Source organism: Argiope bruennichi, chromosome 6 (genome assembly GCF_947563725.1).
Source record: "Argiope bruennichi chromosome 6, qqArgBrue1.1, whole genome shotgun sequence".
Classification (NCBI taxonomy): Eukaryota; Metazoa; Arthropoda; class Arachnida; order Araneae; family Araneidae; genus Argiope; species Argiope bruennichi.
In genome coordinates, this window is record NC_079156.1 from 32,725,450 (window position 1) to 32,745,316 (window position 19,867).

Genomic DNA, 19,867 nt, shown 5'->3' on the forward strand with positions numbered 1-19,867 from the left:
CTTAACATTTGTATACATCCTGAATATAATTGCTTTTGAAATTATTTATTGCTCTGATTTTTTTTCTCCGTGTTTTCTTTAGTATTTTATCCCCCTATTTCACATATGGCTGTTTTCATTCATTTACTTTTTTAAAGCATTGTTAGTTTTAGGGTACTGATACTAGTGTTTTTTGAGGACTGCGCTTGGCTAAATAGTGGGCTATTATGTCTCCTAAATCCGCAAATAATCTGAATTCACCTTATTGCTAAATATAAACATCTTCTACTTTCTTCTCACCTCTTTTTTGACTAAATAAACGCCTTCTGACGCATGTGCAAAAGCTCGGAGGTTTTCCGAATCTGAAAATGAACTATACGTCGAATAGATTTTTAAGGCTTCCTTAGATCTGGCATCCTGAGACGACTGTCTTCAACGCCTATGCGGAAAACTGCTATTGTAGAAATGACAACACCAAAATAATTAACATTTAATTTGGCTCGGACGATTTGGCTAGTGTGTTATAAGAATGGCGTGATATCATGTCAGTCTATTTTAACAAGTTGAGGCAAACACGAATCAAAGTTTGTTAAATCTGGCTGTGATTCAATCTTTTATAGCTCGCAATTGTAGGTATATCAATAAAGATAAATAAGGGTAAATGTGCTCTGTTCAGTGTTTCCCCATATTATTATTTTCCTTCCATTCTTATTATTATTTATCCACAATCATGTTTCCGTTTCATTCTTTTCTCTCCCTTAGTAAATGCATTCGTTTGTCTGAACCAAAAGTCAACCTCCAACTCATCAGAGCCACATGGCCATGGATCCAAAAATAAAAATTCCCACGAAAACACCCAAAATACAATAGAACTGAGAAATGCTAAACTTTGAATGGAAAGCATAAAAACAAAAATTTCCTCAGAAAGGGACTTTGCCGTAATAAATACTTCCTAAAACATCATAAATGAATTTTGATATTTTTCAAATCGTTGATGCAGCTGAGAAGATAACTTTAAACAATCCCCCTTCTACCACTATCAAAAGAAAAAGTAATTTAATCGCCAGAATTATTATGAGGAGTTATGTTTTTTTTTAAAAAAAAGCTTGAAGCCCTATAAAATAATCAGCATACAATCAGTAATATGCATAAAAAAAACAAATAACTGCTCCAAATTGAACGCTAAATATTAACCGAAATCTAATATTATAAGAATTCAATAAAAACTTCCCGAAACGGAAAACAAGTTTATTAAAGATTTTATCAACATTACAGCTGAAATGGAGAATAATATAAAGAAAAGTATGGTTCCTTTTGACGAATGAAAAGAAGAATATATCATATTAAAACGGTTCGATGCCAAACCATTCAGGATCGTTATAACAGGTTCGTACGAATAAAAAAGAACATCATATAGAATTAGAAGGAAGGAACTATAAAATTATTCGGTTAAACCAAATCAGAAATTTTAGAGAAAAATCATGATATTTCTTCTTCTTTTTAATAAATAAGAATTTAGAAGATTGAAATTCGAATGTAGGAAATTGGATATTTTTAAAAAAAATATCTTTAATGCGTTATTTCTCTGTCTAGAAATTGAAAAAAAAGTGGCCGAAAAGGACATTTATTTGAAATGTGCAGCTTTATTTCCCTTTATCAAAAAAATGTGAAATGAGCACTAGATCTATTAGAATTAATGATTGCAAAATGGTATGGTCCATATTCTTTTATTTAGAGCAGAATTGTATATTCCCGGATAAGACAGGAATGAATAAAAGTGATCTTGGTAATTTGTGAAAATATGAAACATCGCAGATGTAAACTGGTAGGAAGGAAAGACGAAAAAAAAATGTGGACCTTGCCCAATTTATTTAGGGAACACCACGAATGCTATAATTTTTATTTTCAGTTTTTCACATGAACATTTTGTAATTTATTATCAAATGAGGAAAAGCATTTTGAACGTCTTTCTGTACCTTAATTGCAAATTTCACAGAGAACAATTTTAGTGACAAAATCATGTACCAAATTTCACTTATCTAAATCATTGCATTTTAGAATTATCGCAGTTACATACATGCGAATGTCCAGACCGATACAATACATGCAAAAATAGTCAGATAGAGAGGCAGACTTCTATGGGTGAAATTGATTAAAAATTTGAAATAAATCTACAAATTTGGTGCAAAGAATACATCAAATTTAATTAATCTCAAAATGATATATAGTAATCGTGTTCATAGACAGGCAGACATAGTTGTAAAAATGTGTTTTTTGGGCTAAGAGATATCTGAAATGTGAATTCATCAAAATCACAAAATGAAAATTTTCAACTATTACTAGACTTTTTCTTTTTATACCTCGTATTCAATAAAGTAAAAAAAAAGTTATTTAAATCCATTTTTTTTTAATTACAGTGAAAAACTGTAACGTAACTGTAATGTACACGAAATTATAAAAAGGAAGGAGTAGATCAAGGTCGAGTAACTGATGGATAATTAGGTTTCAACAGCCCTGTCCACCAATAATTATACTGTCCGATCCATGTTTTCACAAATGTTGGAGACATCACTGTTCGATTTGGTCTTTTTCCTTTGTTCTTCTTGTTGAAGGTTAAACAGAAAAAAAAATTCAGAACCTCCTTAGAACTTATTTTTTTAGACTTTTTTTTATTGAAAGCGTGATAAAAATAAGGCATGAATAATTAATTGTTTATCTCAAATAGTATTTACCAGCTTTCATATAAACTCAACCGAAATTGTTTCAATGCCGTTTTCACATATTTTAATGTTGAACTAATATAAGTATAAAAAAATGATAAATTAAATCGAAATTGAATGCTACAAACATAATTAATTCGAGTAATATAAATATTAAATTAATCAAATATACGTAAAAACAACCCTCTTTTAGTGTGGAGGTAAGATATAACAGCAGGGGGGCAAAAAATGAATCACGGTGTGCAAAAAAAAAAAAAAGGGGGTTTTAACAAATGTTTTAGAATTACCCAACGAAGGAGACTGTAAAGATACAATTAATTACCTATAATAATTCATGCAGATTAAACTATCAAGAATTGTCTCCAAGAAGCTTTATTTTACATTCCTTACTAAAAGTGTAGCCCCCCCCCCCTTATAAACATTGTAAACCTTGGAAAATGCGGTGAACGACACGAGTACTCACAGTTTTTTTCTTTCACCTTTCTTACTTTTTTTTGTTGAGTTACTACGCATAAGCATTCTGTGTTTCGAAGAATATTGCAGAATACCGAATATGCATTTTAGATGCCTTTTTCCCATGACCGACTGAAACCAAAATTTGCCTATAAACTAAAATTACCTGCCCAAGATCATACCAAATTTCATTAGCTCAAATGAGTTATCGAATTTACATGCATGTGAAAAGCACAGACTGGTATACAGTCAACACCTTGACAGATACCCATTAGATACTAAACCTGTGTACCAAATTTTATTTATCTAGCTCTTTACATTTTACGATTATCGTGTTCCCTTTTACACGAATAGCCAGTCAAAAAGACTGCCTTAAAACAGACTTTATTCAAAATTTGAAGGAAACCGACAAATTCAATACAAAAATCGTATAACAAATTTCATCCATCTAGTTCTATCGTGTTCGTAGATAGATAGATATAATTCCAAAAATATGTTTTTCGAGCTCAAGTGGTCTGGAACCTGGAGATTCGTAAAAACTGTAGCTCAAATTCTTTTCACGATTACATTACTTTCTCTTTGTATACTTCATATACGAGAAAGTAAAACAGTATCATGATCAATTATTGGAAAAAAATATACCAAAACAAAATCTGCTCAATCCCCTTTAGAAATTTTAAAAAACGTTGACAATAAATGAAATAAATCATATCAAAGAAATATTAGTAATTCTACATCAAAGAAGTGAACGAATTCTTCCCAATCATAAAAGCCGCAAGGAATATTTTTATAAAATAAGTAAGAAAAAAAATTTAAACCTCCTTAAATGTCAACCTGAGTCCTTTTATAAAAATAAAAATCGAAGCTTCTTTCCCAACAATACGATGTGATGTCATGCTGACTTTAAATTAATATCTCCCTCGAGTTTTCAAACCAACATTTCGCCCTATTATGATGTCTGTATATTACTAACTAGAATCCTTTGGCGCCATAAGTTCAAATTGAAAATCTCACTAAATCTGTGTCTTGTTTCCGACTATAAAAGAAACAAATAAAGATTTGTATTTTTATCTCTGTAAATCTACAAGAAAAAAAAGACTTTTAAAGTAAAGCAAACAAAATAGCCTCACTGTTTCCAGTGATGTTAATAAAAATTCTTGAAAAAAAAATTCAAAAAAAAAAAAAAGAAAAGAAATCAACGGATTTCTTTTTTTGATTCTAGCAGCTTGCTAAAATATTCATATTCTTAATTCTTGATCCTAATTTTGATTGAATAATACTTAATATCAACTAGTTATGCTATTATACTATTCAGAATATGGGTGTTTTATATTTCAATCCTATATATATTTGTTCAAAATGGTGTATTCAAAATTGTCTTCATTGAAAAAGAATTGAATTTAAAGAAATCTTATAACTTCTTAAGAGTAACTAAGAACTTTATGAATTATTATAGACTTCTTAAAAGAATAATTTTTTTAAACTTAGAACAGTGTTATACATCTCCTTTTATGCTTTTCAAGGAATAGGTGTAAGTGTGGTATAAACTAGGTAAAGATATAAATCTCAGGAAATCAGGTATGCATTCAGAAATGATTTAAAATTCATAGGAAGCCAATAAAATGTGTTATACACGAAGAGAAAAAAAGTAGAATGTAAATGTTATGCGACGTTGTATACAGTGTGTCTAATCCAATTGTACCCGAATAACTAATTTCTAAACCTTTAGAAATAATTTCCAAATGAAAAAAAAGCTATAATAAGAGTTATATTTTATGTTTCTGGTCAGTAAATGCTGAAAAAATCAAGAAATATAAATTTTTATACAGTTCCCGGGTTTTAATGGTCATATTTTAGTTACATATTTTTGAGAAACTAACATTTTTAATCAAATTTTCATTCCGTTGCGGATAAAATTGATCCAGTTATGAAAGTTTGTTGGCTTAAAACAATGAATTCTATTACTTGTAGTAAATGCCGTTTATTAATGGATAATATATCTATACCCTATATAGTATTTCAGTTATTACAAAGACATTGAAGAAGTCAGAGAAATTGAAATTAATAATTCATTTATCGTTGGTGGGATTTTTTCTTTGTAAGATCTTGTTTTAAACCATTAAAATTTAATTACAAATTCCAAATAATCCATTCCATGTAAATAATAAATTCTCTAAATCTAATTCCTGAGACCATATATTGTTGATTATTGAGGTAATTTGCAAAGAGTAAAATTATCGAATAATTATCAGTATAATTATCTTTTCTCCCATCATTTTTTAAAAATTGTACTTTTATAAAGACGATATTTGTAGCCTTCTGCTAGAATTGTCCTGATTGTGATTCTGGTCCTCAGAATTCATGAACAAATATTCTCACATTGTTGTTGATAGGAAGTTTAGAAATTGTGACACCGATTCAAGTTTCCTTGTCATCTTATTACGGTCCAGAATTACGAAATACCCCTTCCCTCTTTCAAAAAAAAAAAAAAGTCTTGTTGTATTATGAAAAGAATCGGGCAAATCCTTCTCTTACAACTTTAACGAGGATTAAATAGCAATCCCATTCATTATTTGCTGCAATATTAGATTGTTTTCGAATAATCATTCATCTGTAATAATGTTCATGCTGTCTTCGGTTCGTATAATTCACTAAAACAACTCATACAAACATAATATATTTTAAAATAAAATGATCAATGTCCGCATTTACCATTTCTTGTTTATCTTGATTAGAGGAAATTACGGAAATTATCAAAAGCCTTCAATTAGAATTGTTTTTTTAATTCCTTATTTACATATCTATAATTTATTTTGTATTCACAAAATTGTTATGAGGAAATAACAGATTTTTTGGAATAACGCCAATCCGTGAATTAAATCCATTTCCTTTATATTATAACTTTTATGACTGAAAAAATTTGCCAATAGTTTCTATTTATGAATAAATACTAATGTCTGGATATTAATAATATCTGCATGTATCTACAAATCACACCTTCAACTCCATCGGTTTATAATAATATCTTTAAAGTGAATTCTTATTGCAAATAATGTGAAATATCTTATCAATCACTGATTAAGAATGATGAATCATGCATCCAATTATAAAAGTTTCATTGTGGAAAGTTATTATTAGCGATTCACATTAATCTTTTAACTGTTTTGCTTTTTTCTTAATCTAATTAGATGACGCTTTCCGTTACCGGAATGGGCTGTCTTACTGAATCAATTAAGATCCATAGAATCCAATGTTTCAGAATTATGTGCACTTTTAAAACATATTTTTTTAAGAAAGAAAAAGAAATAGAAATATGCAAGCATATAATCCCGAATAGATCTAATCTGTTTATATTATAGGTTTCATTTAAACAAAAAACGTTTCGGTGAAATCTAGATTCGAATTATCAACATATCAGACGATTAAATTAGTTTGAAGATAGTTAATAATTTTCAATATGCTATTTTTCCGAATCATTTTTCTCAAATAGAATCATTTTCTTGTAAAAAAAAATCGATTTTATTAAAGAAATAAAAATTAAAAATGCATTTTTATACAGTTGCAGTTATTCCTTGTGGGAAATGTTATTATTGGAGAAAATTTGCTCCTAATTGTTATGAATAAATTATATTAAAAAAATACAGTTTAATAATAAAAACACTAGAATAAAAAGGAATTATTCAAATGTAAAAATAATTTTTTTAAATGTGCCATTTCATCTTTATAAGTCTCTTCTTTTAACTAAGATTGAATCTTAAATCAGGTAAAGATAAATGTTTAAATAGAAACTTATGATATTTATCAAATTATATTTTAATGTCTCCATCTAAATATAAATTACTTCTGGGGGATATTATCTTTTGTGATAAATAGGAAAAATATCAAGGTCAACAAATATTAACAATACTGTTAATTCATTTCTTCGAATTAAAAGGAATTTATTAATTTTCATTTGTGGACGAATTTTAGGTTCAGAAATAAAGTATCATCACTTGTTTTTAATAATTAATTTTCCAAGATTATCTTTTTCGCTTTGAATCTACAAATGAAGAACAATTCGTTAAAGCTGTAATTAATTTACAGCTGGACTAAAGAGTTTATGCTCTAAACCTAATTTTTTTTTTTTTAACTTTTGCCTTTTTTTCCGGTAAGATAGCTTTATTCGGCATGTATTTCTTGATACATTGATTTTGATTATATTTAAATGTACATAAATATTTCGCAATAAAATTCTAAAGATACAAAATAATTTAGAAAAAATTCGATAATAAACTACATTTGAAAAATAATCGTTTGATAATTCTATCGCCAAAAATTGATTATTTTTCGCCAAAGTTTATTCAACTCTAGACATCATATCTATACTAAGCGAAAAAAAAGTAATATGAATGTCGAAATATAGTCTTTTGTTTTTATATCATGACATATATTCTTTCACATTAATTGAAATATTTTGAACCGTCATTTTTATTTTTTCTTAATCTAGAACAAAATATATTCTGAAAAAGTAAAGAAGTATTATGGAACACGTGCTGGCGCTTTATCAGGCGTATGTAAATGGTAGAATTGCGCCAGACGAGTATAAATCTAGCGCCAAGGTTGAAATGTCTCTCATTCTAGTAGTGTGAACGCATAAGTGACAGTCGGGTCTCTCTCTCTCTCTTGTGGATTACGTTAGTGCTACCGGAGTTAAGTTTTGCTATTACTATTTAGTGCATTATTCTGCTTTGCAAGGTGAGTGTTTCAGCAGTTTAATTCCATTAAACTATTTAGTGAATTTTATAATGTATTTTTTGACAGTCTTAGAATTTTTGTTCGGAAAAGTTTTCGCGCGTTTTTTAAATCTAGTTAATGTTCCATATTAACACTTTAAAATTTATGTACAAATTGCTCACTTCTATTTGGTTTTTTCCCTCAAACTTTATTTTTAGTTTGTTCACAATTCTTGGATACATAGAAGTAGATAGTTTAGTTTCTTTCTTTTTTTTATATATTGGTAAGACAGAAGTAGAATATTTTTTTTTTTTAATTCGGTTTCCTTTTCTCTCGTAACATATCTTGCTCTTGTATTTAGTTTTAAATACTGATTTTTCTAACTATAATTACTATAGAATGATTAGCGTGGACTATTAATTTATCTATTTGAATTATCGGACAATTAAGAAGTTGACACAAATTTGAAGATAAATAATATTTAAATTCCATTAGACTGGAATAATTTAAATTTACTTCGATAAAATGCTGAGTGTTCTGTCGCTTTTCAGTAGAAGCTCCGTATTCAACATTTTACTCCTGCATTGTTGTATATACGATTGTGAAAAAAATGGCCCATTTTTGTTGCTAAGAATACATCTTTGAACATTAGTCTTAAGACAAATTTGATGTTCTTGACTTTATTTTCATTTTGAAAGTCTAAGCTTTCTGCAATAGATTTTTAACGTTTCGGAGCCAATTTCAGTTTCGTGTAGATAAAAATGACACCTTTTCAAATATTAATAGGTTTAAAAGTATTGAATAGATGCATCTTCCTTGCATTTACTTCTAGTTACAGGCTCTAGATTTTTGCGTTTTGAAGCCTAAAAAGAAATCGAAATATATTCTCAATTTATTCATAACAAAAAAATAAGTTTGCTCCCTGCTTATTTATTCAAACAGGAAACGGAAGCATTTCCCTTTTCATCTAAAGTTTCGGAATTTTTATTGCGTTTAATTTATGGAAACGGGAAAATTTTTTGGTTTTTAGGTAGGATTTCAGTCTAGCCCTGGATATCGTTTTATTTTAATGTAATAAGATGCACATTTTCTTTTTTTAAAAATTCAAAGCTATGTATCGTTTGATATATCGGATGAAAAAAAAAACGTCGAAGCCCTTTCGGTTTATAATCCTAACGTAATCCTCTAGACGTTGTATGGGTATTTAAAGGATGTTGCACGTACTTAGTGCTCTAATGGCTGGTATACAGATCCAGTGTATTGGGTTAAGAATAGAAACCTACTTGGAAAAAAATTTTTACAGTATACTAATTAAATTATTACAGAAATAAAAAATATTGTTACGATTTTTTCTGCAAGGGTTACTTCAGCATATTATACAGATGATATAATGGCTGTTTATTTACAAACGTATTAAATGCAAAGTAAAATTAACAGTTAAAAATAAAATTGAAATGCATTAGTTCAGGCAGTGGTAATTTATGCATAGATGCTAATTAGATTTTTAGTGCGTAACTTTCTTCTTTCTATATTTTTCATATATTCGATATATATTTCACATATTCTTTTCTATATATTCGATATCTTTTTGAATTGGTTAATTAAAACGCTTAAAAACTGAGGGGAAAGCAATATTTTATCTTGCTTGCTATTGTCTGAATTTCATAAATCTTTTAATGCCTTCTCGATATTATGCCATATTCCTGGGCAAATTTAATGGAATTCAACCAAACGAGACTTTAATTTTTTTTTTAAATCGTTGCTTGTACCCAATGCATTTTTTTTAGTGTTCTCAAGTCGCGAATTCCAAATGGATAATTTTGCGTGTGGCTTTTCATGCAATACCGATACATACAGAGAGTAGCAACATTAAAAATGGCTCTGAAATAAAATGGTAATCCTCTTCCTTGGTTCGGTGCACATTTAATTTTAAATTCGGAGAACTGCTTTATTTTGTCTAGTCGTTGTATGAGAAATTTCTAGTGAAAACGGAAGCGTTACAGCAGTCCGCTCGGTAGTGCTCGTGGTAAATGGAAGTGGACTAAATTTGAAATTTCAAAAAATTTACTTAGTCGACACTAAAGATAAAATGCCTTTATTTTAACGATATACAAATGTATTTCCAATAATGGATTATTTCTATGTATTGTCAAATTACTCGGACGTAACTGAATGTCAATCTATAAGATGGCACTAAAAACAAGATTCCTAAATCGACGGTTAGTATTATTGAATGAGGAACTTTCTGTTTTGCAATCATAACACTTAAATATAAACATAGTGAAGTCAACTTGCAGAAATTGGCTTTGTAAAGAGCTACAGTTTTACATTGATAGCATTAATTTTAATAAGAACGCAATTTCAGACGTATAGCAAAATTTGGATCTTAGTCAAGTGGGTTGTAAATATCAGATGTTCACTTTTTTCGTTGATTTAATGCGCCTTAAATCTGCTTTACATCGAAATTGTGCATATTTAATAATTATCTTGCAAATGCGTACATCTTATAATTTAAACATCAATTCCAGGTTTTTTTAAAATTTCATTAAGATGTTAAACAATTTTGTTGCAAAGACGCTTCTATTAAGATTGAAAATAAACTTTGGAATAAGATCAAGCGCTTTCTAATTAAAAGTAATCGAATCTGAAATATGGAATCTGTCTTCTGAAAGCATAATATTCACTTACGAGTTTTTGGTTTTGACCAATGCATGGTTTGGACAGCGTAGTATGATAAATTTTAAGTTCCCAACTAGAAATGGGCTCAATGGCAAGTAAATTGCAATCCATAGATTTACAATTGCATCTAAGCAAGTACAACTAAAATATAAAATTTTAATATTTTTAATTTCAGAAACGGGATACTTTAATATAAATTTCGATAAATAATGCATTACTTTCAGATTTTCGTGATGCGTTATTCGATTGTTTTGAAAGATGGCTATTAAAGACTTCAAATTTCTATAGTTTTTGTACTTAATTATATGGATATTCTTAATGTATGACTTCAATAAATTTCAAATACATCGAAATAAGTCGGTTTTACATATTTTGTAATTAATCACTGATCTTTCAAATTGACACTGAAAAATGGAGGCGTTCAATTTGGAGCTGAAAGAAATGAGTAATTTTTATAATTTATTAATGATTAGATTTTGAGTTTCGATTGGTTTCTTATTCTGTATTTATGTATATTACCCGAGGTGAGGTAGCAGTATTTACAAGAATACTAAATATTCAGATGCAAAATTTTTATCAAAACGAGAATTCTTATACTTTAGAGCTAAATCTGTTATTTTTCTGAACAGGACATCAAACTATCGCCTGGTTCCCTGATTAGTATTGTCCCATTATTTGCAAACTGTGCATGGAGATTTAATGCCATAATTCATTAAAATGGCAATATTTTTCATTAGTAATAGCATAATTTCCTTCAGAAATCTTTGCATCTTAATAACTAGGAACACTTAAGTTTTTATAAGACTTTTAAACTGGCTTATGTTATAACGGTATCTTTTTCGCGTAGTTTGTAAACATCTAGAAGGTTCTATGAACTTTTTTCGAATCAAAGCGGAAACGGAAGTTGTCATCTAAATAGAACAACACAAGTGATTAAAACAAGCGATGAGTCTTCATATCGGGTGGATACTTCTGTTTATTTATTGCAATAATTCTTCAGATTCGATTTCAGGAATATTATCGAAGATCATGAAACATAAATCATCCCATTGTTTAAAAAAATGCATGCATTTTTTTAAAGTTTTATCCGTGCTATAAATCTTCAATATTTGAGAATTTTAATGGGCAAGGATTATGTAGGATGGATCTCGGACACATTCGTTGATTGGCTATCCAGTCAGAAAAGGATGGAATAGGAGTATCGGAATTTTTTTTAATTGTGACAGAAAAATCGTATAAATTGGGCCATAATTAAATCTTTTAAAATAAGTTTGAGGGTAAAAATCAATTCAAAATTGTGAGTAAATAACCTTATTCAGAACACCAATACATGCTTAAATTTTGTTCCTCGTGACGCAGAAGTTTAAGAATGGAAGGTCGCAGGTTTAATACTAAATTCAACGGAAGTTATATTTGGCATTATATTTACACTTAACAAAGTTGTCTGTGAAAATGGTAAATTTAAAATCCTTGAGCGCACCGAAGTTGCGAATACTTAACCTAAAACATTTAAACACGTTTTAGGTTAATTTATTTTTAAACAAAAAATTACTTGCATCGATGTAAACGTGCACACAAATGTTTCTCTCGCAAAGCGAAAATGCATGAATCCTGTAATAAAGTATTATAATATATTTTTAACTTAATAAAATTGAAGGAATTGTGCATAAAAAATATCGCGAGAAGTTTATTCCTTTTTTAATTCTATAGTGGTGTCAAATTTTGAACAGTAAAATGGCTTCACATTTTTGAAGAAAGTCTCAATTTAAAGCTGACCAAGTTAAAATTTTTAATAAATGGTTCAAGGGATGAGATTGTTCCGAACCGTGGAAATTTAAAGAATGAGATGCTGTATATGACCCTATTTCAATTTTATAATGCCTGTTTTCATAATAGGGTGTTAATTTAAAGGCGATCGGCGAGGGATTCTCTGAAAAATACACAAGCTAAGACTGTTGCGTTCTCGGCTTTTGTTTTTTCCCCTGAAGATCTTGCTACGAGTGGAGTACGAGTGTAAAATTACTTATTTCTGTAAATTAACTCCCCGTATCCTAGAAGTGTACAGCAGATAAGTGAAGGCTAGAATATTGTGTCAATTCTATACATCTCAATTTTCCGTGAAATTGGAAAGAAATCAGGAGTGGGATGCAATTAATACATTCCTCGCAATTTCGCGCTAATGGAGTCTCGGTTAAATTGCTATCCCTCTAACTTCGCGATCACAAACTTAACTTGCATGTAAAGAATCCAAATTCATCAGTTCGCGATCCTTGTGTTTCAGTCCAATCGCATACCTCGTTCTACTCGATGGGAAACGATAATTTAACAGGCCTTCATATAGGTAATTAATCGACACAAGACTTGTCTTGAGATTGAGAATGTCCCCTCATCTCCCGATAAAATATTGAATGAATATTATCTTCCTGGAATAATATAAATATCTTGTGGAATTATCGCTTTCCCATTAGTGCAATCACGATAAACGAGATTGGATTGTGATATTTTTGAATGGCTTGCATTTTGGAATTTCTGTTTTTATAACTCATTTGTAAAATTTTAGTGGCTAATAAATGTGAAAAGTGCAATGCGAATGTGGTGTGTAATATGGCAAAATTTGGCTTGCAGGAACAAAACTGGTTTTTGTCGGTATTTAAATTCCAAATGTATTTTTAAACATTTTTGACTATTTCTGTTATATGAATTTAAATGGCGTTTTAATAGATTTGGAGTTTACCGGACGCAAGAGGACAATTTCCTGTTAAGGACACAACCATTGAATTGCCTTTCAAGTAATAGCAGCATCGTGTACTTTAGGAATTGTTGGCTAAAGTCCCTGTGCTAGTTGAATCCAAGTATTCTGCCACCTGTGTGGCAAGGAAGTTCGGAAAGAGTACCGATTCGAGAATTGTCGTTCACCACACTTCAGAATTGATCTCTTGTCTGATATCCAGAATTTTTTTGTCGATCTTAAACTAAATTCCTTTTTAAATTCAATTTTCAAACTATTACACCAATGCGAAGATAATTTCATAACCTCAATATAGTGTGCGATAATTAAGGAAATATTTTAGTCAATTTTTCTTAATTAGGTGCCCATTTTAGAATAACTGCAATATATTTAGTGCCTTCAGAGCGAGGCTGAACTTGTAACTTGTTCCTGCTTTCTCTTGACGAAATGTTTATAAGCGGAACTTGGCTCTAATGATGGAATGGATAACAAAAGTTTTAGCGTAGCATAATAAAAAAAATATCTGGCTTTCTAAGCATCTCTTTTCTTATCAGTACTTTATATATAATCTAGCTGGCAAAGAATCTGTTACTTTGTCTTCCTCTAAATAAAAGAACAGGAAGCTGAGATTTATCCAACTCTTTAACTAATGATTCAATCATGGATATTCTAAAAATCTTGAAGCTTTGGACTATTGTTTTGAAAGGAATTGTCCCAAATATATTGCATAATTCATTTGCTACTTGTGTTGATTCCTCTCTTTAATTTAAAAGTAGATCCTGTTTTTTGTAATGAGTTTTTTTCAAGTGCTCGGAACACTTTTGCTTGCTTATCGACGAGATTTGTTTACTGCTCGAAAGTGGTTTTGCTCGAATTTTAGGCAACAAATGTTCTCGAAACAAATAATTCTATAGAAAATATATTGAAGTCCATGTTTTCAATTTTGTGACTTGGCTTGCATGTTCAGAATCGTATTTGAATCGGCTTCATTTTACGAAATATCGTTTGAACAAACGTATGCTCCCATACTAAAACCTTTATTTATTCACGAATTGAAAGTGTAGTTTCTACATAGATCTGAAAATCCATTTTTCTATTAGCATAAAGATTTGCTGGAGTGTCTTTATTATGTTACCGTGACAAATTCTTCACAAATCTATTTAATTCGAGAAATTTCAAGTAGAAAATAAGTAGTCTCACTTTATGAAAGGACACTTTTGTTTAGTTGCCGATGTCTTGTTTTAATGTTTTCTGAGAAACTCCTGACTACGACTCTAGAGTATTCCTCAAAACTCATGACACTCATGACAAGCATAAGTGTTAATAATAAATGTAATCTTTATTTCTGAAACGGATAACTGTAAATATTTATACTTAATAGCTAGTCACGATTTTAAATGCAGACGATTTATTTGGTAGAATATCTACTTTTTAGTGTTTCATTAACTCCTTTAAAATATGAATTCTAAAAAGATGAGACGTCTAATTAGGAAGATTTTAACTTCTATAATATAAAGGCCTTTGAGAATAAAGAGTCTTTAATTGCTTTTCGCCTTTAAATTACTGAATATTTTTATTTAATTGCAGATTTTAAAATTTAGTAATTCGATGCCGTGAGACTTAAGAATCGAAGATGCAATCGGTTAAGTGGTTGTGGAAACTTTCCTAAGAAAACAATTATCAAAAATGGAAGTAAATATTGCCATTGCATTTCGTAGTTCGAAATATTGTTAAACACTAGATATTTCTGTTTTAGTAATTTCAGTATTCTGATGGACAAGATATGAAAGAATGAGAAATATTAAATTCTTTGTCAATCCCTCCTGCTTTAATTCTCGCATTTTAACTTGAGCACTTTAAACGCATCTGATGGACAAGATATTGAAATCGATATTAAGTCGTTAAAATGCTGAATATAATAAAAAGCGAAAATAATTATTTGATTTACGGAAGGAATAAAACTCTCTATTTAATGCCACTGAGTATCTAACTCGCAGAATTTTTTGCTTCGAATTTGAAAACTTGCAAATTTGCAGATTTTGCATTTTAGGCCCTCTGACACGCTTTAAGGGGGGTGAATATCATTATAATAAACAATTTCTTCTGAGCAATAACTATACGTTGTGCTGCTGTAAATGCCATCAAAGATGTATGAATTCGCATCATTTTTCTTACGCAAGTAAGGTATATGGACTCTTTACAATGTTAACTTTTCCATTTTTTTTTTTTTTTTTTCTCAAATGGAAGCAAAATGCTAAAAGGTGTGGCATGCTTCCAAATTTAAAGTTTGTATAGTCTGTTACTCATAAATCAATTTTTGCAATTTGAAAGTCTCGCTCATTGAACAATAGAGTTCTATTATTGGGTTCATTTTGGTTTCGGCAAAATTGTTAATATACGATTAGCTTTGAATTATTATTTTTCTAAACTTTCATACTTTGTATCTTCAATATTTAAATTTCAGGAGTAATATTTGAATTAGCAGTTCAAATGAGGAATAACGTTGTGAGAAAACATCCGTAATATTTTGATAGCGTTGCGAGCTTAGTCTTAATTGCCAAACATACTAAATATTTGTTTCTTCCTTAATTCCCAAGTTTTGTGAGAACCTTGAGCTTAATCCTATATTTCCACTGCAACTGTTTATTCTACTTTCGCTTATTTCGTTCACCTGACAGACAAGTCGACAGATGGTCACTTAAGATTACGTAGGAAATGGCCGCTGGATCACTGAGTTGGGCGGCGCGTAGGTTTCAACTAGCCTCGGCCTTCTTCCGCTTATTCCTAACTGGTCTTTTCTTTCTTGCAGATTAAAATGGCCCTCATCTACGTCGTCCCGTTTCTCCTACTGTTGTCACAGGTAAATTTTTTTTATTGTTTAACATATTCCCGATTTGGCTAAACTTCGCAGTGAAATTGGTATTCAGAACTTGTTTGTAGTGGTGTACTGTTACTAAAATCGAATATATTAAAATTAAAAGTAACTTTTATTACTTTGATTCTAATTAGTAAACGTTTTACCTTACTAACAGGAACATTCAGCTTTGCATATAATTATTCGACTGAATCGCATGCTGTCTTAATGTTTTAGCTTAATCTTGTATCTTATCCGATTTTTGAGCAGATGCAACTATTCGAAGAACATGAAATTCAAAAGTTTCGAAATCGTCTTAATTTCCACAAATGGATTAAATAATAGCCATGATTTTGGTCATAAAATGAATCTCGTTTCAGTTATTTTTTTTTAATAGAGCAAATAGATTAACTTTGACTTGTAGTTTGCCAATGACGTCATGAATGCAAGAAATCAAAACCAGAATGACATAAATTATGGAAACGGAATCGAAATAAAGATTATTGTTAAATATTTTAAACGTTACGTAACATTACGTTGCCAAAAAAATAAGTACCTGATTTGTAAAAAAATTGACTGGAACGGTGCTTTCGGAATTATATGAAATTGCTTCTTGCTTCCATTTTTTTCGTTTGGCTCGCTGCCAAGTTAAGATTGGGAAAAATGTTATAATTAAATGCCAAGAATTTAGTGAAAAATATCCTGCCCATTTAAGGACCACGAATCGAAAATTTTCGCTTATCGGAGGCGAACAAAATATTGCAAACATTCTGATTTTAAATTGGAGAAAAATGTTTCTATTACCTCGGGTTTGAAACAGACAACATTCCTGCATTAAAGAGTTTTAACTCCGAATGTTTCATGGAAACCATTTTTAATTTCGCAATCTAATGTCGATTTAATTTTATCCAACACTGCATCAACATTTTCCCTTCCTATGGACACTTTAAACTCATTTGCGGGGAAAACGGCAAAACTTTTCCGACTTAAAATTGGTGCATTGAGTCTCCTTTACGCCTACTTGTATACGAATTTTCATGTGCGATATATTCATCTGGAACTGCACAAATATTACCGTTTACGAGTATTCTCGGTTTATTTTTTTACAAGAATACAGTAGAACCTCATTTAATGAGCTTAATTCGTTCACGATTTCTCCTCGTAATACGAAGCGATCTTTTTCTATAAGAATCCATGGAAAATAAGACAATGCGTTTTATTCCTAAAAATCCCGATATTTATTAATCTTATTTATAATCCATCTTCTACCAGAAAGTTTCTAAAAAGCAAATTTTTTGTCTGTTTTAAACTTGGCCAAAAATTAAATTTGCAACGCGTTTTGTTATTGCTTGATTAGGCCGATACCTCAACGTACAATGCAATAATTTCATGATTTCAGCACCGTTATTTTTCTTGCAGATTGTTGTTCTGCGGTAGCTATTTCCTGCTTTTAACTCTTATTGCTGCAATTTTAAACGGAATTTCATAAGCTCACCGGTATGAAGCTATGATCTTCCGCTAGCTCATCAATATTGCTATCCACCTCTTCATCAAATCTTGTCGATTAATGCTCCACAGAACTTGAAGTCGTTTTCGACAATGCCATCCGGATAAAATGTCTTCCATGTAGATACGAGTTCTCATTTGGAAAAAACCCTTAACAATCCGATACAAATTCGGTATATGACGTCGGGTAATTCCTTCGCCACTCATTAGTCCTTTTTCTACATTGTTTTTCGCTCATCGGTGCAGGGTATAACAGTACTCTACTAGTGGATGGATTTTGTATAATTGCATAGGTTAAGTTCATGTATCGAATATCCTTCATGTAATTAACTGATTTTTGGTATCGTACTGAAATATAATCCAAAAGTTTTTATAAAAATGTGTTCATTCAACTGTTGGCATTTTAAACCTCGGTAGGTCTAGAAAGTGTATGTAGAAAACTAATTTTACTCTTTAGTTATCGCTTTATTCAATTTTGCGGGGTTTTGTGCCACTTCAAATGTGACAAACTCAAAGCATGAAATCGTCAAATGAATAAATTTCAAATTTTTTAATTTTTCATTTATTTACATTTTAACTTTAAACCCATGTTTAGGCATTACAATTTCGCAACTTATACTTTTCTCTTTGAAACTTTCCATTTCACTTGAATTTTTTGAAATATTCTTCAGATCCCTTGCCCCCTCCCATAGCCAGCAAGTATATTTTTATTCTCCTAAGTCCTTTAAAATTCCAAAACCGAAAAAAATTATTAAACTCCAGAGATGTCGCAAAACTTCTAAAAGTACATTTAAAGTGGATAATGGGCACTTTCAATTTGTCATAGCTTGCAGCAAGTCTGAAATGTTAAACAAGAATGCTAGATTTTAAAATATATACTGAAAACATTTCGGAACACGGATGTTTTGAGAATTTGAAGCTATTCCATCTATAAATTAATATGCAGCCAATGATTAACTTGCACTTCTCTAGTTCGAAATTTATGCCATTCCAAATTCATCTTGCGGGACTTCTTTACTGACGAATTACAAGATTTTCATATTGGCTACATCGTTTTTACTTCTAATATTCACGTGCTGTAAGATGCAACTTGGATTTTATTAAATTTTTGAGAGAACCAGTGTCTCTGAAAAATCGAATCTTATAGGAAATGTCAATTACTCTGAATTGTTTTATTTGCATTGTTTTAATCTATAGAGACATCGTTACTTGTTTGTGTAGAATTTTGTAATTTAGATCATTTTAAATGACTTCTGAATTTTTCCATTCCATTGCATTTCTGTTCTGCCATCTTCCTTTATTCAAATATCTCAACTTCTCTTTCAGGCATCTGCTAATCCTCTTAATTCTACAGAAATGACTTCTACAGAGATCCCTTTCTTTGGCAACGACACTTCAGAACCCGAAAATGTGACTGATGCTACTGTTATGCCTTTAACAAACCTAACATCTATGAACGAAACTGTCATGGAACCATTCGAGACCACAGTAGAAGATATTAGTACTGATGAAGCGACTACCACTGAGGATACCGAAATTATCGAAACAATGTCTTACGCTTCCGAACCCGAACCCGAAGTAACTGAAACAAACCCTCCACCAACCAAAAAGGCCAACATCGAAAATCTGGCTGTAATGGCGCAAGCTGGTACATTGGCTATTGTTCTTCCAATCTGTATTCGGCTGGTGACACTTTGGAATAGTTGCCTATAAACACTTTTTAACTGCATGGATTTATGTTGCATTTAATTTATTCGTTACCATGCGTTTTTTGCTGAGGCGTTTTTGTAAATAGTTCGGAAATAAAACTTCATTTTTTTTTATCTCTTATGTTTCAACCTCAATGTAAACGTAAGTGGCATGTGTCTCGTATTAAAGGTCGACTTTAGTTAAATGTTTTCATTTAATTAGCATTAAATTCGTCTTCTCCTATACTTTAAAATGTCTACTGTGGAAATCCGAATGGAATTTCATTGAAATGGATTGGAACAGTTTGGATATTGACTTCTACCTGGCGAAACATGTTTAAGTAATTATTAGTAGTGGTAAGTATAAATTCGTAGCGCAAGAATCAGTTGTTTAACTATTTGAAGAGTTCCATTTTCAACATTAGCAATTCTGGATAGCTCTTGCAATTAAACGCCAATATGGGTTAACCACTGCATAATAAAAAAAATGTTAAATAAAATCGTTTTATCTTTAGCGCTGATTGGGCATGTTCAGAAATATGCTTCG

The 19,867-nt window shown here is 30.4% G+C and overlaps 1 protein-coding gene across 2 annotated transcripts in view; it reads left to right on the plus strand.

Moving 5' to 3' along the window:
- LOC129972966 (uncharacterized) overlaps positions 1 to 19,455 on the plus strand; it is a 102,789-nt gene extending 83,334 nt beyond the window's left edge. Inside the window, exons 1-3 of one of the 2 annotated variants that reach the window (XM_056087294.1) lie at positions 7,727 to 7,886; positions 16,082 to 16,132; positions 18,959 to 19,455. In XM_056087294.1, the coding sequence (XP_055943269.1) occupies positions 16,088 to 16,132; positions 18,959 to 19,345 (432 nt within the window). In that variant the 5' untranslated portion in view covers positions 7,727 to 7,886; positions 16,082 to 16,087 and the 3' untranslated portion in view covers positions 19,346 to 19,455. Of the gene's footprint in view, positions 1 to 7,726; positions 7,887 to 16,081; positions 16,133 to 18,958 lie in introns of those variants that run through there. The other variant, XM_056087295.1, reaches the window with a different exon arrangement.
- Positions 19,456 to 19,867: the final 412 nt, after the last annotated feature.